The following is a 21,229-nucleotide window of genomic DNA, read 5'->3' as shown; positions in this document are numbered from 1 at the left end:
AAAGTTGTTCTCTGCAGGAGGGTTGGTTTGAATTACATAGTCTTCTCTTACCAGAAGTAGAAGTCCTCTTGTATTTTTTAATGGAAAATAAACTAACATCTCATAGTCTACATAACATGGTTTATTTAAAAAACCTTAAGAGCTCTGAAATCCTTTCCCATTTTTAAATCATATACACACCATATATACATATACACACAAAAAATACATATAAAGTATATATGTATATGTAAATCATCTATACATAAGGTATATATACACACTATAAAATATATAATAAATATTCTATTTTGGCTGAATTTGGGGGAAAGTAGAAAATACAAACTCTTTATAACTAATGTGGTTAAGGAAGAGTTTAATCAGCTTTTTTCAAACTTGGGATTACCATTTCCTGAATCCCCCTTATCCACAGATACATTTTTTTAAATTTTTTTAAATGTTTATTCATTTTTGAGACAGAGAGAGACAAAGCATGAGAGGGGGAGGGGCAGAGAAAGAAGGCGACACAGAATCCAAAGCAGGTTCCAGGCTCTGGGGGTCAGCACAAAGCCCAAGGCAACCCTCAAACCCACGAACCACTAGATCGAGATCATGCCCTGAGCTGAAGTCAGAGGCTTAACCAACTAAGCCACCCAGGTGCCCCTCCACAGATAATTTTTTTTTTAATTTACAGTTTGCTTCATGCTCTATTGGACTGAATTCCTAATCAGATTTTTTTTCTGTAGAAAGTTAAATTGATTCTGAACCTTATATTAAAAAATACCATGATACTGTCTAAAATATATTTAGGGAGTTTTAATTATGTCGCTTACACATATTTTTCTTTCTTATTCAAGAAAGAAAGAATAAGTTGGCACTTATTATTGAGTGCCAACTATATATCTGGCTCTATTCTAAGTGCTGAGGATATAGCTAAATAAGATCTTCCCGACATGGTTCTCCCTTGGTAGAGCTTACATTCTATTAGTGGAAATACAACATTTAAGTTAAATTTTAACAATTTAGATTAAATAGGACAATAGCAGATAAATGTAATGAATGGAGCGGGTATTGGGTGAGAGAGTTACTAGGTAGAGAGGAAAAATTTACTAAGGTAGTGTTGTAAGAGAAAGCCTTCTCATGGGACTGGAGACACAAACTAAACAATGAGAGGGTCATTGTGCGAAGTGTGGAGGGCAGAGTTTCCAGGCAGAACAATGAAGTATAAAAGCCTCAAAGTAAAAAATTTCTTATCATACTTGAGGAACTGAAAAGGGTTCTGACATTTACAGTCAGGTGGGCCATGATATGAACGATAGCTTTTGTTCTAAGAGCAATGAGAGATCATGGGAAGATTTTAAATACTTAAGTTATATAAAATGCATCATATTAAATTCTACAAAGGAGGTTAAAATACAGCACCTGACCTTCAATATTCTTTAAAGTTGAGCTTCCCACTTACTTTCCAATTTCTATTGACTCTTTCCCCAGATCCTTTTCTATTAGTCAGGTTGAAAAATAAAAACATTCATACAAAAGTTAGACAAGATTTTGCTAGTTGATTTTTAATTCTTTGTAGGAACAGGCAAATTTTTACTTTTCTAATATGAATGAAGTTTTGTTTCCTATTTCAAAATGCTGTGGTAAGGATTTCATTATGTTATAGGTAAAGCACATAGAACAATGCCTGTACAAGCAGTGAGCAACAAGCAAGAGTAAAGAGACTATTATCATATCATATCATATCATATCATAATTATATATTATATTATATTAATTATATCATATGGTAGATAAAAGTTTGTTCTGGTTATTGTGGGAACACAGTAAGTGGTGTTGTAAGCTAGAATTGAAAAATTTTTTCTTAAGGCATTAATGCCTGAGGTGACAAGAATTAGCCAAGTGAAGAGATTTCCTTCAACGCATAGGACAGTGAGTCCAGTTCATCAAAGGAAACAGCATATTCAAAGATGTTATAGAAGCATCATGTAGCTCCATCTACATTTGAAGTTATTTAAGGGTATGGTCCTTTGTGTTTTTCTTCACTAAAAAAGTTTATGAAGCATCCATTATGCATTAGGTGTTATCCTAAAGGCTGTGAATACCAAGGAGATACATGTAGCTTAACATTTAGTAAGAAAATAGTAATTTGAAGTAGAGTCATTGTTGCAAACTGAGATACTGATGGACAGAGCACATTTTATGAATATTCAGATCCTTGTTTATTTTGACTAATATTGAGTCTTGCTCAGTAGAAATAAGATTGCAAACATCTCTTCTTTACAGCATGACATCAGGTATTCTCTGGTTGCTTGCAATTATTCTCCCAGCTCTTAATACCTAATCACATTGGCATTAATAGCAAGTACTCTGTACAACTACAGAAATACAAGACGTACTTTAAAACAATCTACATAATGTGACTCTGTGCCTTAAGCTGGTATTAAAAGGAAGAAAGCTAGAAGAGAAAATGCTTGTAATCATACAATAAAAAATACCACAAAGGAAGATGGTTTAGCTAGAAATGCTCTGAAGTAAAAATTATAGAAGTTGAAGGTCTTTTAATGTCTTCAATGCTCAAAAATTTAGTACAAAAATATTTGAACATCTATGATGTAAAAGGACATATGGTGTGTGTAAATCTTCAGTTTTATAAGAGGAGAAATAGAAAGCATGCTAGTGATGACAGCACCAGACTGGGAATTAAGAAAACCTGACATTAAAATCAAGTAAAATGTCCCAGGGAATGGAGGAACGAAGACAAAACTTGCCTCTCTGAGAAGGTTGTTGGGCCAGATCCAATTGTTTTCCTGGCTTGTCTCGCTTCCTTCCTTGGCTAAAGCCAAAAGTCTGAATTTGGCATTGGTTTAGAAGTAGCAAATTTTAAAATTTGAGCAGATTAGGGCAAGAATGTCACTTAATTTGTGAATAAATAATAATAAGAAAAAATGAAGCAAAAGGAGAGTGTTTACTTTTGGGCTGTGTGGAGATGTTCTCATCTATCTGAAAATTAAAATAGGTGATTAGAAATATGGTCACTTTTAGAGTCTAACAGATACGGTCCTTAATAATGTTAGATAATCACGGTAATATTAATAATAATATTAGATGAGGTAGGAGTTAATTACATGGCACAAATTAGACATTTATCACCATGTTGGTACTAACCTGTTTCTTAATTTATATTAATCCAAGCTATGAGAAAGAACAAAATTGCTATTAGTTTCCCAGAGTTTTGCCTAACTTAATCATTAGTCTTTATTCTTTTTCTTAAATATTTTGATTCTAAGGTTGTATATACATTTCAGCATTATCGAAGAACCTTTGCTCTTCAGTGTCTGCATTTTGTTTGATTTTTGCTAGCGTTGTTTTCATAAAGAAATTATCTCCATTTCTGTTCAGTCACTTACTCTCTGTATGATCTTGGGCAAATCACCTATCAAACTCTCAAAACCAGTTCCCTCATCTGTAAAATGTTGCCAGTTATAATACATTCTTCAGAGTTTTTGAAGATTGAATAAGAGAATTTAAGTAAAACTCTTGGCACAGTACCTACCTAGCAAGAAATACAAGAAATACTACCAATTGCAAGCAAGAGGAAAAAAGAATAAAGCTGTACTTTTAAAATGACTATTGCAAATGGTTACAAGTTTTGAGGACTTAACTATATATTTATACTGCGTATTTCAAGCATTTTACAAGGAGGATCTCATGTAATCCCCAACAACTAGGTACTATTAGTATCCAATTTTACATGTGAAAAATAATTCTAAACAGGGAAGTTAAATAATGCCCTCAAGCCCACACAGTCAATAAATGGTGGAATCAAGATTCAGTTCCATTCAGGCAGTTAGTGTCAGACTAACTCTGGAACCTAGACTTATCTTTATTAAGCTAGGCTTCTTTTTATACCAGTGATAGCTATAGAAGAGTGATGTCAGGATGCTACACTGAGCATTTTACCATAAAAAAGGAAACTTGGTAGGAGATCTCTGAGGTAATAATCAAGAAAGTGTTTCAAAGTCTAAGGCAAGATCAGATATTGAAGCCTAAGTAGGGATTATGGGTGACCTAGGGTAAAGGAAAACAGTAATGCAACATTAAATAAATTATAAATAAATAAACAAGTCAATCAAGTAAACCAACGTTGAATCTGTAAAGTCCTCAGACTCTTAGCTTTGTCTCACAGGAATAACTGATTGATACCTAACATACTGCACATGTATGAGGTTACCCTGGGACCAGGTGTAGTCAAAAGTTCCTCAGCCTTCAAAAGGTTACAGCTGTAAATCTGGCAGCTAGACAAAAATTGTCAATATTTCATGTTATTGCAAAATAGAAAGATACTTTGTAAAACATGGTCTATTAAAAGGGAATAGTTCTTTACCTTATATCACTTAATATTATTTTATATTTCATCAAATATTCCTCAAATTTAAGTGTATTTTTTTGCCTAATAGAGGATATGTACCACCCTCTCTGTCCAATTAGTGACATTCAGAAAAAAGCAGCAATAATAGCTAAATAATTTTAGTATAATTTATAAGAGAAATCATGGAAATACCCCACAGATAATTGCAAAGTGGAGAAGAAAATATTTTTTAAACTTAACATTAAAAAAATCACACAGTGTTATTATAAATGGGAATTATAGGGAGAAATCATCAAATAATACTATCATCTAATCTCAACAAAACCAAGGAAATTATAAGACAGTGCTGCGATGCCATTGTGCTGAGAGAATGTTTCAGATAGAACATTCAATCTAAACCTACACTGAGGTTTAATTCTGATCTCCCTCACTTTTGGGGGGTAAGATGCCAAACTATTAATTTCATTTGAAATTTTTAAGGGAAAAGTCCTTCCAATGCTCTAAAATGAGATTGTGATGATAGTTGTGTTATTGTGAATATATTGAAATTCACTGAATTGTACTCTTAAATCTGGTGCATTTTATATTATAGAAATTGTATCTCAAAAGGCCTGATTTTAAAATGTGCCCTCTACTGGGAAGCTGGGGTGAGTCAGGCTACTCAGGGGGAAACCGATTGGCCCTTACGGCAAGTTAGGAAATAATATGAGTCCAGGAAGCATGTGATGCCAGAGAGACAGGTAAAGTCACCTTGGGATTCAACCTGGCCAGCAATGATCAAATTACCTTTGCCTCACTCTTTCCCTCTTAAAAGAAGGTAGAAATAAACATACTAGGTAAAAAAGGTTCTTCCATGTACAGCTGTCTTTGCCAAGCCTATTCCTTCAAAAACAAAAAAACAAAAAAAGAACACCAACGCTGAAAGTAACTGTCAGTCACTAGATTATCTGGTACCCACATAATACATAATGACCATTCAGTGAAATTAATGAAATGACAAATATATTTGAGGTTGCAAAAAGAAAAAAAAAAGTAAATTAAATGCATTTCATATGGATGAAAGTAAACAAAAACATATAACTTCATATCATGAAGCATAGGTAGAAATGTTCTATGTTCTATGGTCCACTTTATTTCTGTCAGTATTTGAACTATTCCTAGCATATTTTATATTAATACACAAATCTATAAATATACCATATACATATATGGTATATTTACACACACTATTCTAGATGGTAGCATACCTTCACACTTCACAGAACAAGATAATGCGACCTATAGAACAGGCTGGGATAGATTTCTCTCTTTTGATTGTGAGATGTATGCTAATTTAAAGGGTAAAAATGCCCCAATTATCTTTCTCACTAGGCATTGCCTTTCTAAAGTAACAATGCTTCTATTTAACAGGTAATAGCTGTGGTATTGTTATTGATTTTAGCAGAATTTCATCTCTTTCTTTCACAGTGAAATGGTGAAATTAAGACTGTAATAAGGAAATTAATTAAAACCCAAGCCCTATTTTATATTGAAAACATATTTTAATTTTGTTAAAATACTGATTGATAAGTATTTTTTGAAATATTGGTTTTTGACACCTTCAATGGTCACGAATTTTTAAAAATGTTTTTCTAACGAAAATTTCTAATATTAAAAAACAATTGAATGGTAGAGCAAGCCTACATATACCATCATCTACTGATCCAAAAAAATTCAATAATTTGCTATACTTATTTTATCTATCTTCTTATGTATATATTTACTACTAAAGAAAATTCTAGACCCCATGTCTTCCACTGCTACATACTTAATAGGCATCTAAAGAAAAGTATACATTTGGGGTTTATCAAATTTTTCTTCTGTAAATCAAAATATCTATTTTCAATATGCTATAATAATACATAATTTTTTTTAATAATTACTTTTGAGAGAGGGAGTCAGACAGCACAAGTGGGGGAGGAGCAGAGAAAGAGGGAGACACAGAATTTGAAGCTGGCTCTAGGTTCCGAGCTGTCAGCACAGAGCCTGACGTGAGGCTTGAACTCACAAACCACAAGATCATGACCTGAGCTAAAAATGGACGCAACCGACTGAGCCACCCAGGTGCTCCAATAATGCATAAATTTTAAGACTTATTTAAAATGTATAGAAGACATAGTATTAAAAATTCTAAATGGTTCGCTTCCATTCAAATGTATTTTTCCTATTAGAAATTATAATCCAAAAGTATAGATAAAATTATGAATATTGTAATATTAAAGAGAAAGCAATGGCAAACTTATTGTAAGTCATGTTGGCTTCTCTGACATATTTAAATATTTCTGTTCAATAATGTAAGTCCATAATTCTTCCAAATGCTGAAATCAGAAATATAATCTGCATTTAGATGTATAAATCCTTTACCCCAAAAGTCAGTTGGGCAAGCTTCAAATATAGTAAAATATTTAAAATTCCATAGTTTAATTTATAACATTTAATGCAATTTGTGTATATTGGCAGTAAAGTAAATATATTAGAATATCATTTCCACATGGGTTCACTTCCACTGATATTGGCTAATATCAGTCAGTGTAAAATTTGAATGAGATTAGTAACACTGATGAAATAGCTTTATAAGATTTCACATAAAAATATAAGAAATTTAAATTTATGTTAGCACTGATACAAATACTAAACTACTATGCTAATTAATCAATGCACTAAATTAGTATTTTAGCTCCAAGAGACGTATTTTGACTTTTATTTAATTATACCTTATATATAATATTTCATATATGTACTTTAGGACTACTGAGAATTAAACTTATTTTATTGGGGTGCCTGGGAGGCTCAGTTGGTTAAGCATCTGACTCTTGGTTTCGGGTCAGGTCATAATATCACTGTTCGTGAGTCTGAGCCCTGCATCAGGTTCCGCACTATCAGGGCAGAGAGAGAGGGAGAAAAAGAGAATCCCACGCAGGCTCCTTGCTATCAGTGCAGTGGGGCTTGATCCTACAAACCATGAAATCATGACCTGAGCCAAAATCAAGAATCAGATGTTATATCAACTGAACCACCCAGGCACCCCTAAAATTTTTATTTGAGATACAATTTTCCATCTTTATCTTTTTTCTACAAATTATTTTATTTATTTATTTTTTTAACTTTTTCTTTCAACTCTAGTTACTTAACGTACTATATTAGTTTCAGGTGTATGATACAGTGATTCAACAATCCCATACTCCATCTTTACCTTTTTTACCTATGTATCTATGATTAAACCATACCTTCAAAGTGATCATCTCTTCTGGGCTGTGCCTTCTTTGGTGATTTTGTAACAGAAACTTTATTTTCATTGTTTTTGAATAATTCTAGGCAAACAGTGGGATCTAGACAAAAAGAGCAAGATAAGACAAAAGTTCAGCTCTGGCTCATTCTATCTCTGAAGTGGCTATATTTTTTTATGATAGTATTAAAAAATAATACCCACTCTATAAATCACTGTGATATTGGTAATTATGTCAAAGTTTCATAATATGAAATAGCAACTAACCATTCACATATTCTTGGTTTTCTGATTAAGTACATAGCCAGTAATTAATACAGAGCACAGAAATGCTAATAATGTGAAAAAAATCACATAAACACTTTCTAGTAATGGCATCATCTTTTTATTTTGGGAATTGTTTTACTGTTTATTTTAGCTCCTTTCTTAAATTCCTGATTTCCGCTGGAATAAAGTAAAATTTCTATAAATTCATAATAGGTGAAAGCTATTATCACAGGAAAGGCCATATACCCTACTATTCTCTCCTCTACATATGAGGAGCTGGGAGAAAGGAGATGTAAGCAAGACAATTGATAGGAGAGACAAAGATCATTTCATTAATTTTATGGATAAAATAACAGTTTTGCTTTTGTCCTAATGTATTATATTTACATAACAAAGAATTTATGGAAATTCTATATACATTTTATAGCCAAGAGAACTCTAAATCTATTAATTTTATAAAATAAATGGGATGATTGTAAATATAGGGCCCTATAATTTACTGGTAATGAATGATTCTATGGAATGTAAATTGGAGATTTGGTGCAGTTGTACTTTTTGCTTATTGAAGAACTATGAGAAAAGAAAATAGTGGTGTAAGTAATGGAGTAGAATAAAGAATGGAAATTTATGCATTTCAAGTAGGTTAACATAAAACCACATTTAAGGGCAGCATACATTTCTTAATATCTTACATCATCTTGCAAAAGGATAACTTAAAATCTTTAATTAATATCTAATGCAGTAACATTGAATATGCCAAATAGAAAAATATGATTTTAAATATTGTAAAGCTCAAACTACATACTTCAATTAAATGCTAAGATAGCATATTTTTAGAATATTATTAGAAAAAACAGAGCAATATTTTAGCAATAATTACCTTTACTAATAAGCATGATTTCCATGGTTCACAGAGATTATATTTCTCAAGATTAGGGAATTAGTCAATATTTGGGCATGTCTCATAATTATATGTGACCTAAGGTATTGTAAGAGTTGGGTGTGCCTATATGAATTCAACATAAATTAGCAATAAGAATAACATAGTTAAAAAAATGGTGTCTATTTAATAAAACATATATATTGTCTAAGTCATTTATGAAAAACCATGCTGACATGTCAAAAGGAGCATTAGTCAGTCAGGGAAGACAGATTCCAATGGGCTTATGTTCTGTATGATACCTTACAACCTACTGATCTTTCTACATGTTCTCCTGTTCTTGCTATTCCATTTCATATATGCGTGTCCTGAGCAAAGACATTACAATTCGACAGAACTGGATTAGACCCGAGACCTAATTTTTACTAGTTGTATGACTCTGGGAAAATTGCCCTCTCTCCTTCACTTCTCTACCCAAGAGAAATAATATTAACTTTGAAATACTACTGCGAGAACTAATGAAATAATGTATGTAAAGCATCAAGACTCATGTCTGCAAAGTGTCAGTGCTCAACAAATGCTGGCTAGTAAACATATAACCACAACATAAATAAGAATAATATTTCCAACTTGGCAATTCTATTCTCAGAAAAGATCTTAAATCCTCCATAGAATAAGATGATATTAATTGATGGTCCATAATTAGCTTCATTTTACCCATTTTATTTATATAGCACACAGAATAATAGCTGTAGATCTTTTATAAATTCTTTGGTACTCCTTTGGGCAAATAATCTCTCCATGACTTGATTTCTTAATATGTAAAACAGAGAAAAAATAGCACTTTCCTCATATTATTATCAAGATTAAAGAATACATACAAAAATATCTAGAAAAGTTGCCTAGCTCAATTTACTCAAAAAAAATTTTTTTACTCTACAAGGGCGCATAAACAATGCTATATTTTCAATATCCTTTCATTTTAAAACATTCTGATTGCGACCTTTAATTTATTTAAAACTTACATTAATTCAAATTTCAAAGGGATAATAAAGAAGCAAGAAACAGTATTCTAGATGGGGGGAAAAAAATCACTTGATTTTGATAGCCCCTGGAAATACCACTGTGAAATAAGACACTACTCTTACCCTCAAAAAATACCCTCAAAAAATAAGCTAGGGTACAAACTTATTGTAAAGAGTTCAGCTTGTGAAACCTTTTTCTTGCATCATAAAATCAATTTTGTACATTTAAATCTACCCTCTGAGGTCATCAATGGCAAGTCTATGTTGCTGTTTTAAAAATCTTTTGTCTCCCAGTATGGCTTGCCCAATGTCTGGGAAATAGATTTTAAATATATCTTTATAAAATATTTAAAGAAACCTATAAGTACGTTGAGTTTCTATTATGTATGTGGTTCCGTATTCAACACTTCATAATCTCATTTAAGTAACATAACTTTATTTAGGCATTAGAACAACCTTAAAATTATTTCATCTCCTATATAATCTCTTTTCCTAATCTTAGCTCACTGGTTGATCTTATTCTTGTTAACTTCATACATAAAAACCTGGTTATTACCCATTTTTTGTATGTGCAAAGTACAGCTGTGCTGTAAAATATGTTTTAAGTCTGATGACTATTTCATCATTTACTTACTAATTTAAATTTGCTTTCCCAAATAGAAACATATATTTAAATGACTATAATATACATACCCAGTCATACACATACACACAGTCAAAAGTATTTAGTGACTTTTATCTCATTTACTGCTGATTCAGTTAATAGTTGTTAATTGAATATCTACCATATGCCAGGTATGATATTAGGTGGGGAACAAGGAGTGTCTTCACCTCAAGGATCTTACTATTCAAATGGATTTTATTATTGTTTTGCTAGCGCAACAAAGTTAATGTTTGATCAAAAAATGTTTTAATTTTATTTATTTTGAGAGAGAGAGAGAGAGTGCGCACGAGCAGGAGAGGGAAAGAGAAAGAGAGAGGGAATCCCAAGCATGCTCAGCACAGAGCCTGACGCCAGGCATGATCCCACAAACTGTGAGATCAGGACCTGAGCCAAAATCAAGAGTCCGACGCTTAATCCAGGCACCACATGACCAAAATTCTTATAAATTATTTTTAGAAATCACTGAAGTAAACAAAACAAATTATCAATAAACTTAATTTTGTCACAGTTCTATCTATTCTAGTCCCTTTTGATCCTTCACATTCATTCTTTACCTTACCATTTTGCAACCTGATCTCTTTGTGGTAGCCCATGACTGCTCGAGTCACATTAAAAAGTTAGTCTAACTTATTTTCTACCTGGCTTAATTCTTGACTACAAATACATGTTACCAACACAGTCTCAAGCTATTTTCATCGCTGAAATAAAATGAACAAGTATTTATTGAGTGCTTACTATGTACTTGACACTGTGCTAGGTGTTACAAACTGCTGCAAGATGATTCTTGTCCCTAGTGTAGCCCTACCTTTAGAACTAAATTAACCTCTTTTGCTTCATCCTACTCTTTCTTTACTCAATGAAATTTGAAATGTGATATGCATAAATATGATAAATATTGTGTTTTTGTCCTTATATTCTTAGCCTTTAAACTTTTTAAGGGCTCTCCACCCAAATCCCTATACTCAGAACTTATCCTCTCTGAGAAGTGTTCCACATCAAAACAAAGCACTTACTCTCTTCCCTGACCCTGTTCCTCTCAATCTTGCTACCAGTCAAGCTCATTACTTTTAGGTTATTGACTCTTATGTTCTCAGTAAACCAGCAACTCACATCTTGCACATCATGCTTTCCACTGTAGTTATACACCTTAACCTTCCCTGCGTATTCGCTAAATTCCAACACAGATCACCAAATTCTAAAATTACTTCTGTGCATGAGGCAACAGTAAATACAAAAAGACAAACAAATAAAAACTCCATAAAGATAAGACCAGTCATTACTGGTTCATGCTTATGTCCATCATGAGAAAAACAGCAATAACTTGCTAGGAATAACAATAATCAGAACCCAAACTCAAACTAAGTAAATATAACTCTTCACAATTTTAGATTTCATCCTCTGACTTCCAATCAATTCCTCTTCCCTCTCCCCCTCCTCTTCTGGCTTTTTCTGTTTAAAGCAGATGACCTCTTTTATCCCAGTAGAAGTCATTAATACTGACTCTCCCCTGATGGTTGCCTACACTGTATGTTTCCTTGGCCCCTTGCTTCTTTATTAATCAGCAAACTCAGTGTATTCCTCCCCTATCTGCAACTCTCTTTGAGTAATTGACCCTCAGCCTTTTGCCCTATTTTCACTCTTATCTTCAAACAAATATTGTGGACTCATATCCCTTGGCTAATAAATACACGTATAAGATATAAACAGGAAGTATTATGCTACTGAGCAACTTGTGCTAAGGTTTTTCATGGTAGAAATTTGAATTAAAGCTTCCATAACCTGTGCATTTATACCCCACTCCTTGAGGATTACAGCTTTGTTAGGTTGGAAGACATAATTGATTCCATTTCATTAAAAGTTTCTATCCTCTGATGTTTCACCTACCACCCTCCCTACCCCCACAAAGATGGATAGTCTCCCGTAGTTTTATGGACAATGTTGCCCTCTGGTGGCTTATGATTTTCAAGTTGGCATGTTATCCATGTAATATATATATATATATATATATATATATATATATCCATGTATATTTGAAAATTACTATTAATTTTTAAGTGTTTAATATAATTGGAGTATCTAAAGCATCATTTTAACTTCTTAGTAAAAGTTTAAAATTATGGCCATTATTTTAGGCAGATTTAAATAAGGTAGTAGGATTTTACATATTGAATTGTAAACTGGAAATGTACTAGAAAGTTCTTTTTCTGTAAGAAGAAAACCAGAGGTACAATCTTATACGATTCATTCACAGATACAAAATGACATAAGTGCTACATTATTAATCTAGTAGAAGACTAAAGTATTATAATTGGAGAAGATCCCACTGATTTTCTTGTTCATTATTTCATCCTTAATCTTACCTTGAGTATTTCTATTCTGAGTATCTGCTGTGACGAGGCAGTAGAGAAAAAGAATGAGGAGAATTTAAATGTCATCATTAAGTTGTACATTATGGAATTCAAATTTAAAAGAAAAAAATTACTTGTATTTCATTAATCTAATACTATTTTGATTAAACAAAAGCAAAACAAAAGCTTAACAAGGGTACAAACTCAGTAGTAACAATGCAATTTGATTTACAATCATGCAATTAGAGTAATGATATCCATAAAAATTATACAATTGCCATTTTAGACCTTTACCTAACAGATCATGCTTAATGGCCACTGGCAAAATGTTAAATTTAAAATTAGGTTGTTAATTTGTATGTTTGGTTGTCCTTTTACATTTGTTACTCTATCATGCCACCTTGTGACAGATAAAAAATGTTTGATTTTGCCTGATAATTATTATGTCTAATTTTTGTCCTTTAACACAATGGTTTTTTGTATGAGCATATATTCCTTATTAAAACTTTTGCTAAAACATATTATTTACTATGCTGATTTATTAAAAATTATTTTATCAACAAAAATCACTTAGTTATAAGAATGAGCAAGAAAGATCTACACATTTCCAGAGATAGATTCTACTAAGATAGATTTTTTTCTTAGCTTCACTATCAGAAACTATTACAAACACTGTGAATATCTTTTAAAAAATAGACCTTGAACATAAGTAATAATTATTTGTTGAACATTGGCTGAAATAGTACTTATGCCACTTCAAATATCTGAACTTCCCCCAGGAATTTCAGAAACTTTTATTATTCTCAAAACAGCTATTTAAAGAATGTTTGTTGGTAATATTGAAGATGAAAAAAATATATACATCAAAGCAATAAAAAAGTTTGTCAAACTACCCTGACTTACTATACTGGATTCCATTTCCCTAGGACTGAAACAAAGTCTCACTATTGTTAAGAGTTTGGAGTTACTAATCCTTGGGAACCACCTTATAGTATTGTGTTCACTGAGTCCTGATGAACTTAATAGGAGTTTATAAAACAAGACTGTGGGAGGCACAAAGCAAGTCAGCACAGAGCTGTCAGCACAGAGCCTGACGTGGGGCTCAAACTCAGGAACCCAGAGATCATGACCTGAGCTGAAGTCAGATGCTTAATTAACCAACTGAGTCACTCAGGCACCGCTACATTTTCTTTAAAAATGTTTAAAATTTCGGGGCGCCTGGGTGGCCTAGTCGGTTAAGCGTCCGACTTCAGCCAGGTCACGATCTCGCGGTCCGTGAGTTCGAGCCCCGCGTCGGGCTCTGGGCTGATGGCTCAGAGCCTGGAGCCTGTTTCCGATTCTGTGTCTCCCTCTCTCTCTGCGCCTCCCCCGTTCATGCTCTGTCTCTCTCTGTCCCAAAAATAAATAAACGTTGAAAAAAAAATTTAAAAAAAAGTTTAAAATTTCAATCTTTCAAACTTTACAAACTGTTAGCACACAATAAAAAGTACTACAGCTATCTCAAAAAGATAAACGATGTCACTAATAAAACAAACACCAAAAAAAGGAAAGTTGACATTTTGGAATATAAAAATAAATCATCAGAAATTTATCAATAAAGTACTGTGCCAAGAAATATCAGCTATTCCTTGGAAACTAAGAGTATCTTGGTTATTATTATTATTATTGTTTAATGTTTACCTTTATTTTTGAGAGAGACAGAGGAGAAAGCGAGAGAGTGTGAGTGAGAGAGGGGGAGAGAGAGAGGGAGATACAGAATCTGAAGTAGGCTCCAGGTTCTGAGCTGTCAGCACAGAGTCCAATGCAGGGCTCCAACTCACAAACCATGAGACCATGACCTGAGCAGAAGTTGGCCACTTAACTGACTGAGCTACCCAGGCACCCCTTATTATTAAAAAAAAAAAAAAATATATATATATATATTTTTCTTAGAATTCTACCAGGGAATTAATGATTAAAATAATAAATAGAAGGAGTCATCATTAAGTATTACCTAAATAATAAATAGGAAATAATAAATAATTTTTAAATAATAAATAGGAAAATTAATAAAGATAAAAATTAATCTTCTAAATGCTTCTTTGTATACTTAAGTAAGCTAGAACTACAAGATAAATATAGATTCTTTGCTTTTCTCAGGACTGATGGTACTTTTACAAAAACATTTCACTGCCATTAAAATCTAAAAAATTCTTAAAATCTACAAAAGAAGCTAATGAATGAGAAAAACTCAAAACCAGTTTTTTTTTTTTAAAAAAGGTCACATTACTTATATCAAGTCTATGAGTCCATAAGTAAATATTTATAAAATTATAAGTAAATGCAAAGTTACATACAATATGCTAATAATTTTAAGTAGTTTTAATTATGAAGTCATAATAATGTGCTGTTTCTTGCTCTGACACCTATAAACTATTCCACATATTAGGTAATGATACTAAAGTGATCAAAAGTATCCAAAGAATGATTTGAAGAATCAAGTGGGATAGAAAAAAAGGGTGCCACTGAACATTTCCCAAGTTCTACATAACTGTGAAGATATACACTGTACTTCTTTTCCAAAATGCCAAGTTGTGAAGCCTTCAGAGCTAATGTTCATGGAACAAACAAACTTATAGAAATAGCTTATTGAATAATCAAGCAATTTAAAAACAAAGGAATAACCACATGAAGCAGACACTCTAGAATCAACATTTGTCAAAATGAACCAACTTAGAAACAAATTACAGCATAATTCTCAGTGCACAATAGATAGAATAATCAATGAGAAAGTAGATAAGAAACAGAAGGAAAGTGAAAATAGCACTTAAGTGTAGAACAAATCATTTAACGTAATAACATAATTTTCTCTAAGTTTCCTTGGTTGAGTTTTCAGAATTATTACCTTAGACGTATTCATAACTGCACATTTCATTTTGGTTTTTATTAAATGTTATTAAATACGATTTGGTAAAGAATATTTTAAGACAATTTATCTTCAATATCAGACACAAATTATTATTCAAAGAGCATTCAAAACCCACCTAATTTTTTCCTTAATTTCTTTGATTTCATCTTCTGTGCTCTCTTCAACATTTGCTGAGCAGTAGCAATGTCCTTAAAGCCCCTATTAATAGATTGCATAAAGGAAAAACAAATATTCAGACCATATTATATATACATAGATATACAAACACACATATCTGAATTATAGCATACTAAAACAAATTAGATTCCATTTAAGGACCTATAATTTAACAGATGTATAGTTTCTTAAAAACTAATAATTCTTAAAGTCTTGAAAAATGTCTACCCTAAAAATTTTAAAGTCTCTCAATTTCTTAATATTTTAGTTTAAAATATACCACATACCATTCTTTCGAAATTTTTTCTTCTTTTTCAGATTTTAGCGAACTCTTTCTGCTGATCTTTGATTCAGGTGTCCAGGACAAAGTTCTGTGTTCTGGTCTGGCGATAGAAAAAAACTACACTAACTGAATCAACACAAGAATATCAGCACGTTTTAAAAAACTACAAGCTATTTATGTTGTTTCAAACTTGGAAATAAAATCTATTTAAGTTACAGAAAAACTTTATCTTGAAAAGTAATAAAAGTCTGCCATTAATTTAAAATGTTTACATTTCAATTACTTGAAGCATATTTCAATCCTTTTGTCGAAAGAAATGCAGCCCTGGAATTTTTATTCTAATCCTTATCTCTACCTATATCATAGTATTTTAAAGTTCAGTTGTTTACAACAGTTAATGACATTATTTCACTGACACTTTTGTAGTTGTTTTAATGAAGCTACCTCACACTTTTTTTTTTACTGAAAACTCCGTAAAAATCATTACACTTAACACTGTTTTCCCATCTTCTAAGCAGATAAATTTGTATTTAATTTTCATCATTTTACCACTTTTCTAATAAGTATAGTATTCTCGTTATGGGTTGATCCTCTAAAAGAGTAATTTAGCTTACCTGCTATTAAACTGTGAGTGTTCTGATGAAAACAAATTTTCTTTCTCATTACATAGCCACGCTTGAGCTGGATGGCTTGGTAAATTCAGTGAAGTATCATCATATTTTAAGGTTCCACAGAACTTATCAGAAAAATAACATATATTAAGTATAAAATAAATGGAAAAATTCTAGCACTTATATCATATTACTTTACATGCATATTATTCAGTAGCCTCCCAAGGGAAACACATACAAAAACTGAAAATTATAATAAAATTAAATTTATGTAATACACATGTAAATGTCCTTTATTGTAGTGGTAAGGGATATGTTTTTTTGGTACAGTTTGCATATACAGAGTGATTAATAGCAAAGATCTTAAAAAATATCAAAAAACAAAAACTTCAAAGATTATCAAATAAATAACAGATATTGCAGTCCATTGACCTCTGACTGAGAATCTTCAGCTGTTGCCCTCTTAATGCATATTTTTGTATTTTTAAAGTGCTGTCAACTAGTGATTTTAGTCTGCTGCCAAATATGCAGCTGAAGTATATCATTTTTTTTTGCTACTGTGAAATAAAGTGTTGAAAGAAATCCAAAATAAAGAAAAAAATTAGAAGCAAACGAAAGAAAAGCTACATGAAAAATTACATCTGGGGATGAGGAGGAAGTCAGAGGCTTCTAAAAGTAATTGTGTTTTTCAAGTCAATAAATTGCATTATTAATCACTGCAGCACGGCATAACCTTAAGAAACGAACAAAGATGGAGCATTAAGAGATTTCCATGACATGTTACCTTTGGCCAGTGCAGCTGGTTCGGGAGAAGCAGTGTTTGTGAAGGGAAGCGGGTGGAATCTGAAGCTAGCCATTCTTTCTCTAAGGCAGCCTGCAAATAGTAAACATGAATGTACATAGTTCAGTTTGCATAACTTTTACAAAGAATCTTTGAAATTGTCTTTTATACTACAAATATTAAGAGAGCGTAGCAGGATTTTTATTTATAGGAAAATGTGCTACGTGCTATTGTGAGATGTTATGCATCTATTTAAAGCAAACATTGTAAAAAATAGAAGAGTTTTCACCCCCAAGTGGGATAAAGTGAGAATTTGACTGCTCAAGTGTTACAGAAAATAAAGAGGTGCAGACTGTTCCGTGTATTTAACTGTTTGATAATTATGACTCTGAGCCAACTCTAGATGTGACTGGGGGACAGAATCTTTCATCTCCTTTTAATGCAAACTTTAATATTTTCAACCAAACCTCAGTATTGAAAATTTATGGTTATTTTAATATTACTATCATTTTTTCCATGTACACTGTCTATAAGATAGATTTTCCTTAATTTTTTAAAAAACTTCACAAATTTTCTGAATAGATGGAAAATGAATTTTGTGGCAACATAAAAATCATGGATCTTAACATTATAGTCTCTAATTCAAGTGTGTGAATGATAAAAAACATATAAATTTAAATTTTAAAATGATTCTATTTAAGTCCCTTCACTTTTTACCTTATCTTTATTCCATTTATGTAATTATCAAATTTATTTTATATTTTCACAATGGTATACTAATTATGTTAGTGTTATATAATTAGGATATAATTATCCAAATATTTTTGCTTGCATTATCTAATATGGTTTAGAATAAACTTCTGTGGTTCTATAATGTTTCGGGAATTTTTACAAAAAAAGATCAGATGCTCATGAACTTGTTTTTTAAAAGGTTGTAAAATATTCAAACATTTTGGATTTAAAAATCAGAATGATTATATTCTGAGGAGAACTAAATGCAATTTTCCATTTATACAATTTCAGTGTTTCTTGACCATCTCTTGAAAGACCACTGACAAGGAAAAACTAAGAAACCCTGACTATAGGCTAGCAGTGCAATGACATATTTTTACTCATAGAACTTAGAATAACGACTTAAATTCATGTTATTTGAATAAATAGGAAACCTCTACTCAGTTGTTTGACAGGTACATTGTCCAATTTTTTCCAGGCAAACATTTTAACACATATATCACAGTTATATATCAGTTACATATGGTTTAAGAATATGTATCTTGTTTAAAAAGTGCTATTTATGATGCAAACAGGATTCAGGGTTCAGATTTTTAAAAAAAAATTTTTAATGTTTATTTCATTACTTATGAGAGAGAGAGAGAGAGAGACAGAGTGTGAGCAGGGACGGGGCAGAGAGCGAGAGGGAGACACAGAATCTGAAACAGGTTCCAGGCTCTGAGCTGTCAGCACAGAGCCCAACTCAGGGCTCAAACTCACGAACTGTGAGATCATGACCTGAGCTGAAGTTGGACACTTAACTGACTGAGCCACCCAGGCTCCCCTAGAGCTCAGATTTTTTAATTCTTCCTTGTGAATGACAAATAAAGAAAAATCCAGTTCCATCCCAGGAAAGACCAAGGCCTATGGCATATCAGCTAGCATCAAATTCGAATTCTTAATCTGGTGAAAACTACTAAAGTGAAGAGAAAATGTGAAAATGTGGAGATGATATGATAAAAGGCAGTCCCAGAAGATTCTGGGAAGATGGCGGAGTAAGAAGAACTGGGAACCTGTCTCCCAACTTAGAAAATGACTGCACTGGCAGAATCCATCTGATGTAATTATTTTGGAATTCTGGCATCTATTGAAGGCTTATAACTTCCAGGGGAAGACTTGGATGGTAAATTGTGGTTAATTTTATTCAATATCAGCTTTTAGCACAGTAGCAGCTATTCTCTACTCCTGGGCTCTGAGGCAGGCAGCTGTTCATGTGTTCCAGGAGTAGCCTGCACACAGCTTGTAGAGCCAGGGTGGACAATCAGGACAGTAACCTCCAAGTATCGGTATCTATGCACTGATCATTGATTATTACTTCTGATCACAGAGGTGCAAAGAAGTGGGTATCCTTTGCTGCACTTCTATTGTTGCAAGCCCCTGCCCTACCAGCTAAGTGATCTCCAGGGGATTTCATGGACTGCTATTCTCCCCAACCCCTTCATTTTTCTTTATTTCATCTTTTGGGAGCCATTAAAGACTAACATATGCTTTTTTTTTTCTTAAGGCTAGAACATTCAAAAGCATCTGTATATATGTAGGAAATTAGAAAGTCAACATACATGTCCAGGGAAAGGCACAGGCTCAGAAAAGACCTGAGAAGACCTTAAGTTTGTAACTCAGGGTGACCCTCAGCACAGAGATAGCCTATAATAATCAATACAAAAACAAAAACAATAAAATCAAAAACAAAACCCCAGCAAACCTTGGAGAAGAGAATCTAATTTCTAGAATTACTGTAATTATTAGATTCAATGTCCAACTCTAAATAAAGAAATCACAAGCCTTACAAAGCAACAGAAAAGTTTATGGCCCATTCAAAGGAAAAATAAATAAATCAACCAAAACTACCCCTAAAAAAAGACCTCATGGCAGATCTACTAGGCAAAAACTTAACAAATAATTGTTTTAAAGATACTCAAAGAAGTAAAAGGAGAGAAAATGGTATATAAACAGAATGGAAATATCAATAAAGAGATAGAAAATCTAAAAGACACCAAGAAGAAATGCTAGAGCTGAAAAGCACAATAGCCAAAATAAAATATTCACTAGTGGGATTCACTAGAGAGATCTATTTCTGAGTGGGTAGATAAAGGAATCAGTGAACGTGAAGACAGGACAATGGAAATTATCAAGTCTGAGGAATAGAAGAAAAAATAAAAGATCGAAGAAAAGTGAACAGAACCTAAGGGACTTGTGAGACACTATCAAATGTACCAATGAATGTACCATGGGAGTCACGGATGGAACAGAATAAAAGAAAGAGGTAGAGAGCATGTTTGAAGACACAATGGCTAAAAATTTCCCAAATTCAGTGACTGACCTGAATATAAACATCCAAGAAACTTAATGAACTTGAAGTACAAGGAACTCAGAGACCCAAACCAAGACACATAATCAAACTTTCAAAAGCAAAAAATACAGAGAATCTTGAAAGGAGCCAATGAGAAGCAACTTGTCACATATAAGGAATCCTCACTAAGACATCCAGCAGATTTCTTATCAGAAAGTTTAAAGTCCTGAAGGCATTGGGTTGAGATATTCAAAATGGTGAAAGAAAACAACAACAACAAAACTGTTAACCAAGAATCGTATATTGTCAGCTGTCCTTCAAATTCAGGGGAGAAATTCAGATAGTCCCAGATGAACACAGGTTGAGAGAGTTTGTTATCATTAGATCTGCCCTGCAGATCTAAGGGAGTCCTGCAGGTTGAAATGAAAAGACTAGACAGCAGTTCGAAGCCATATGAAAAGACAAAGATCTCAGTAAAGAGAAATACATGGGAAAGTATAAAAGCTAATATTATTGTAACAATGGTTTGTAACTCTACTTTTTGTTTTCTATATGACTTGAGACTAATATATTTTAAAACTATTAATTTAAAAGCTAGTATTATTGTTACTTTGGCTTGTAATTCCACA

The 21,229-nt window shown here is 32.5% G+C and overlaps 1 protein-coding gene across 13 annotated transcripts in view; it reads right to left on the bottom strand.

Moving 5' to 3' along the window:
* Window positions 1-21,229, bottom strand: part of LRRIQ1 (leucine rich repeats and IQ motif containing 1) — a 232,830-nt gene that overhangs the window by 103,034 nt on the left and 108,567 nt on the right. For 6 of the 13 annotated variants that reach the window (XM_019835297.3, XM_019835300.3, XM_045062119.1 and 3 more), the window contains exons 19-24: window positions 17,543-17,632; window positions 16,762-16,883; window positions 16,152-16,247; window positions 15,824-15,906; window positions 12,813-12,839; window positions 7,618-7,719 (exon numbers count right to left, since the gene is read on the bottom strand). In XM_019835297.3, coding sequence (XP_019690856.2) covers window positions 7,618-7,719; window positions 12,813-12,839; window positions 15,824-15,906; window positions 16,152-16,247; window positions 16,762-16,883; window positions 17,543-17,632 — 520 coding nt within the window. Of the gene's footprint in view, window positions 1-7,617; window positions 7,720-12,812; window positions 12,840-15,823; window positions 15,907-16,151; window positions 16,265-16,761; window positions 16,884-17,542; window positions 17,633-21,229 lie in introns of those variants that run through there. The other 7 variants (XM_019835299.3, XM_011284143.4, XM_019835298.3 and 4 more) reach the window with 6 other exon arrangements.

This window comes from Felis catus, chromosome B4 (assembly GCF_018350175.1).
Source record: "Felis catus isolate Fca126 chromosome B4, F.catus_Fca126_mat1.0, whole genome shotgun sequence".
Lineage (NCBI taxonomy): Eukaryota > Metazoa > Chordata > Mammalia > Carnivora > Felidae > Felis > Felis catus.
This window is presented reverse-complemented; position numbering and strand designations above follow the sequence as displayed.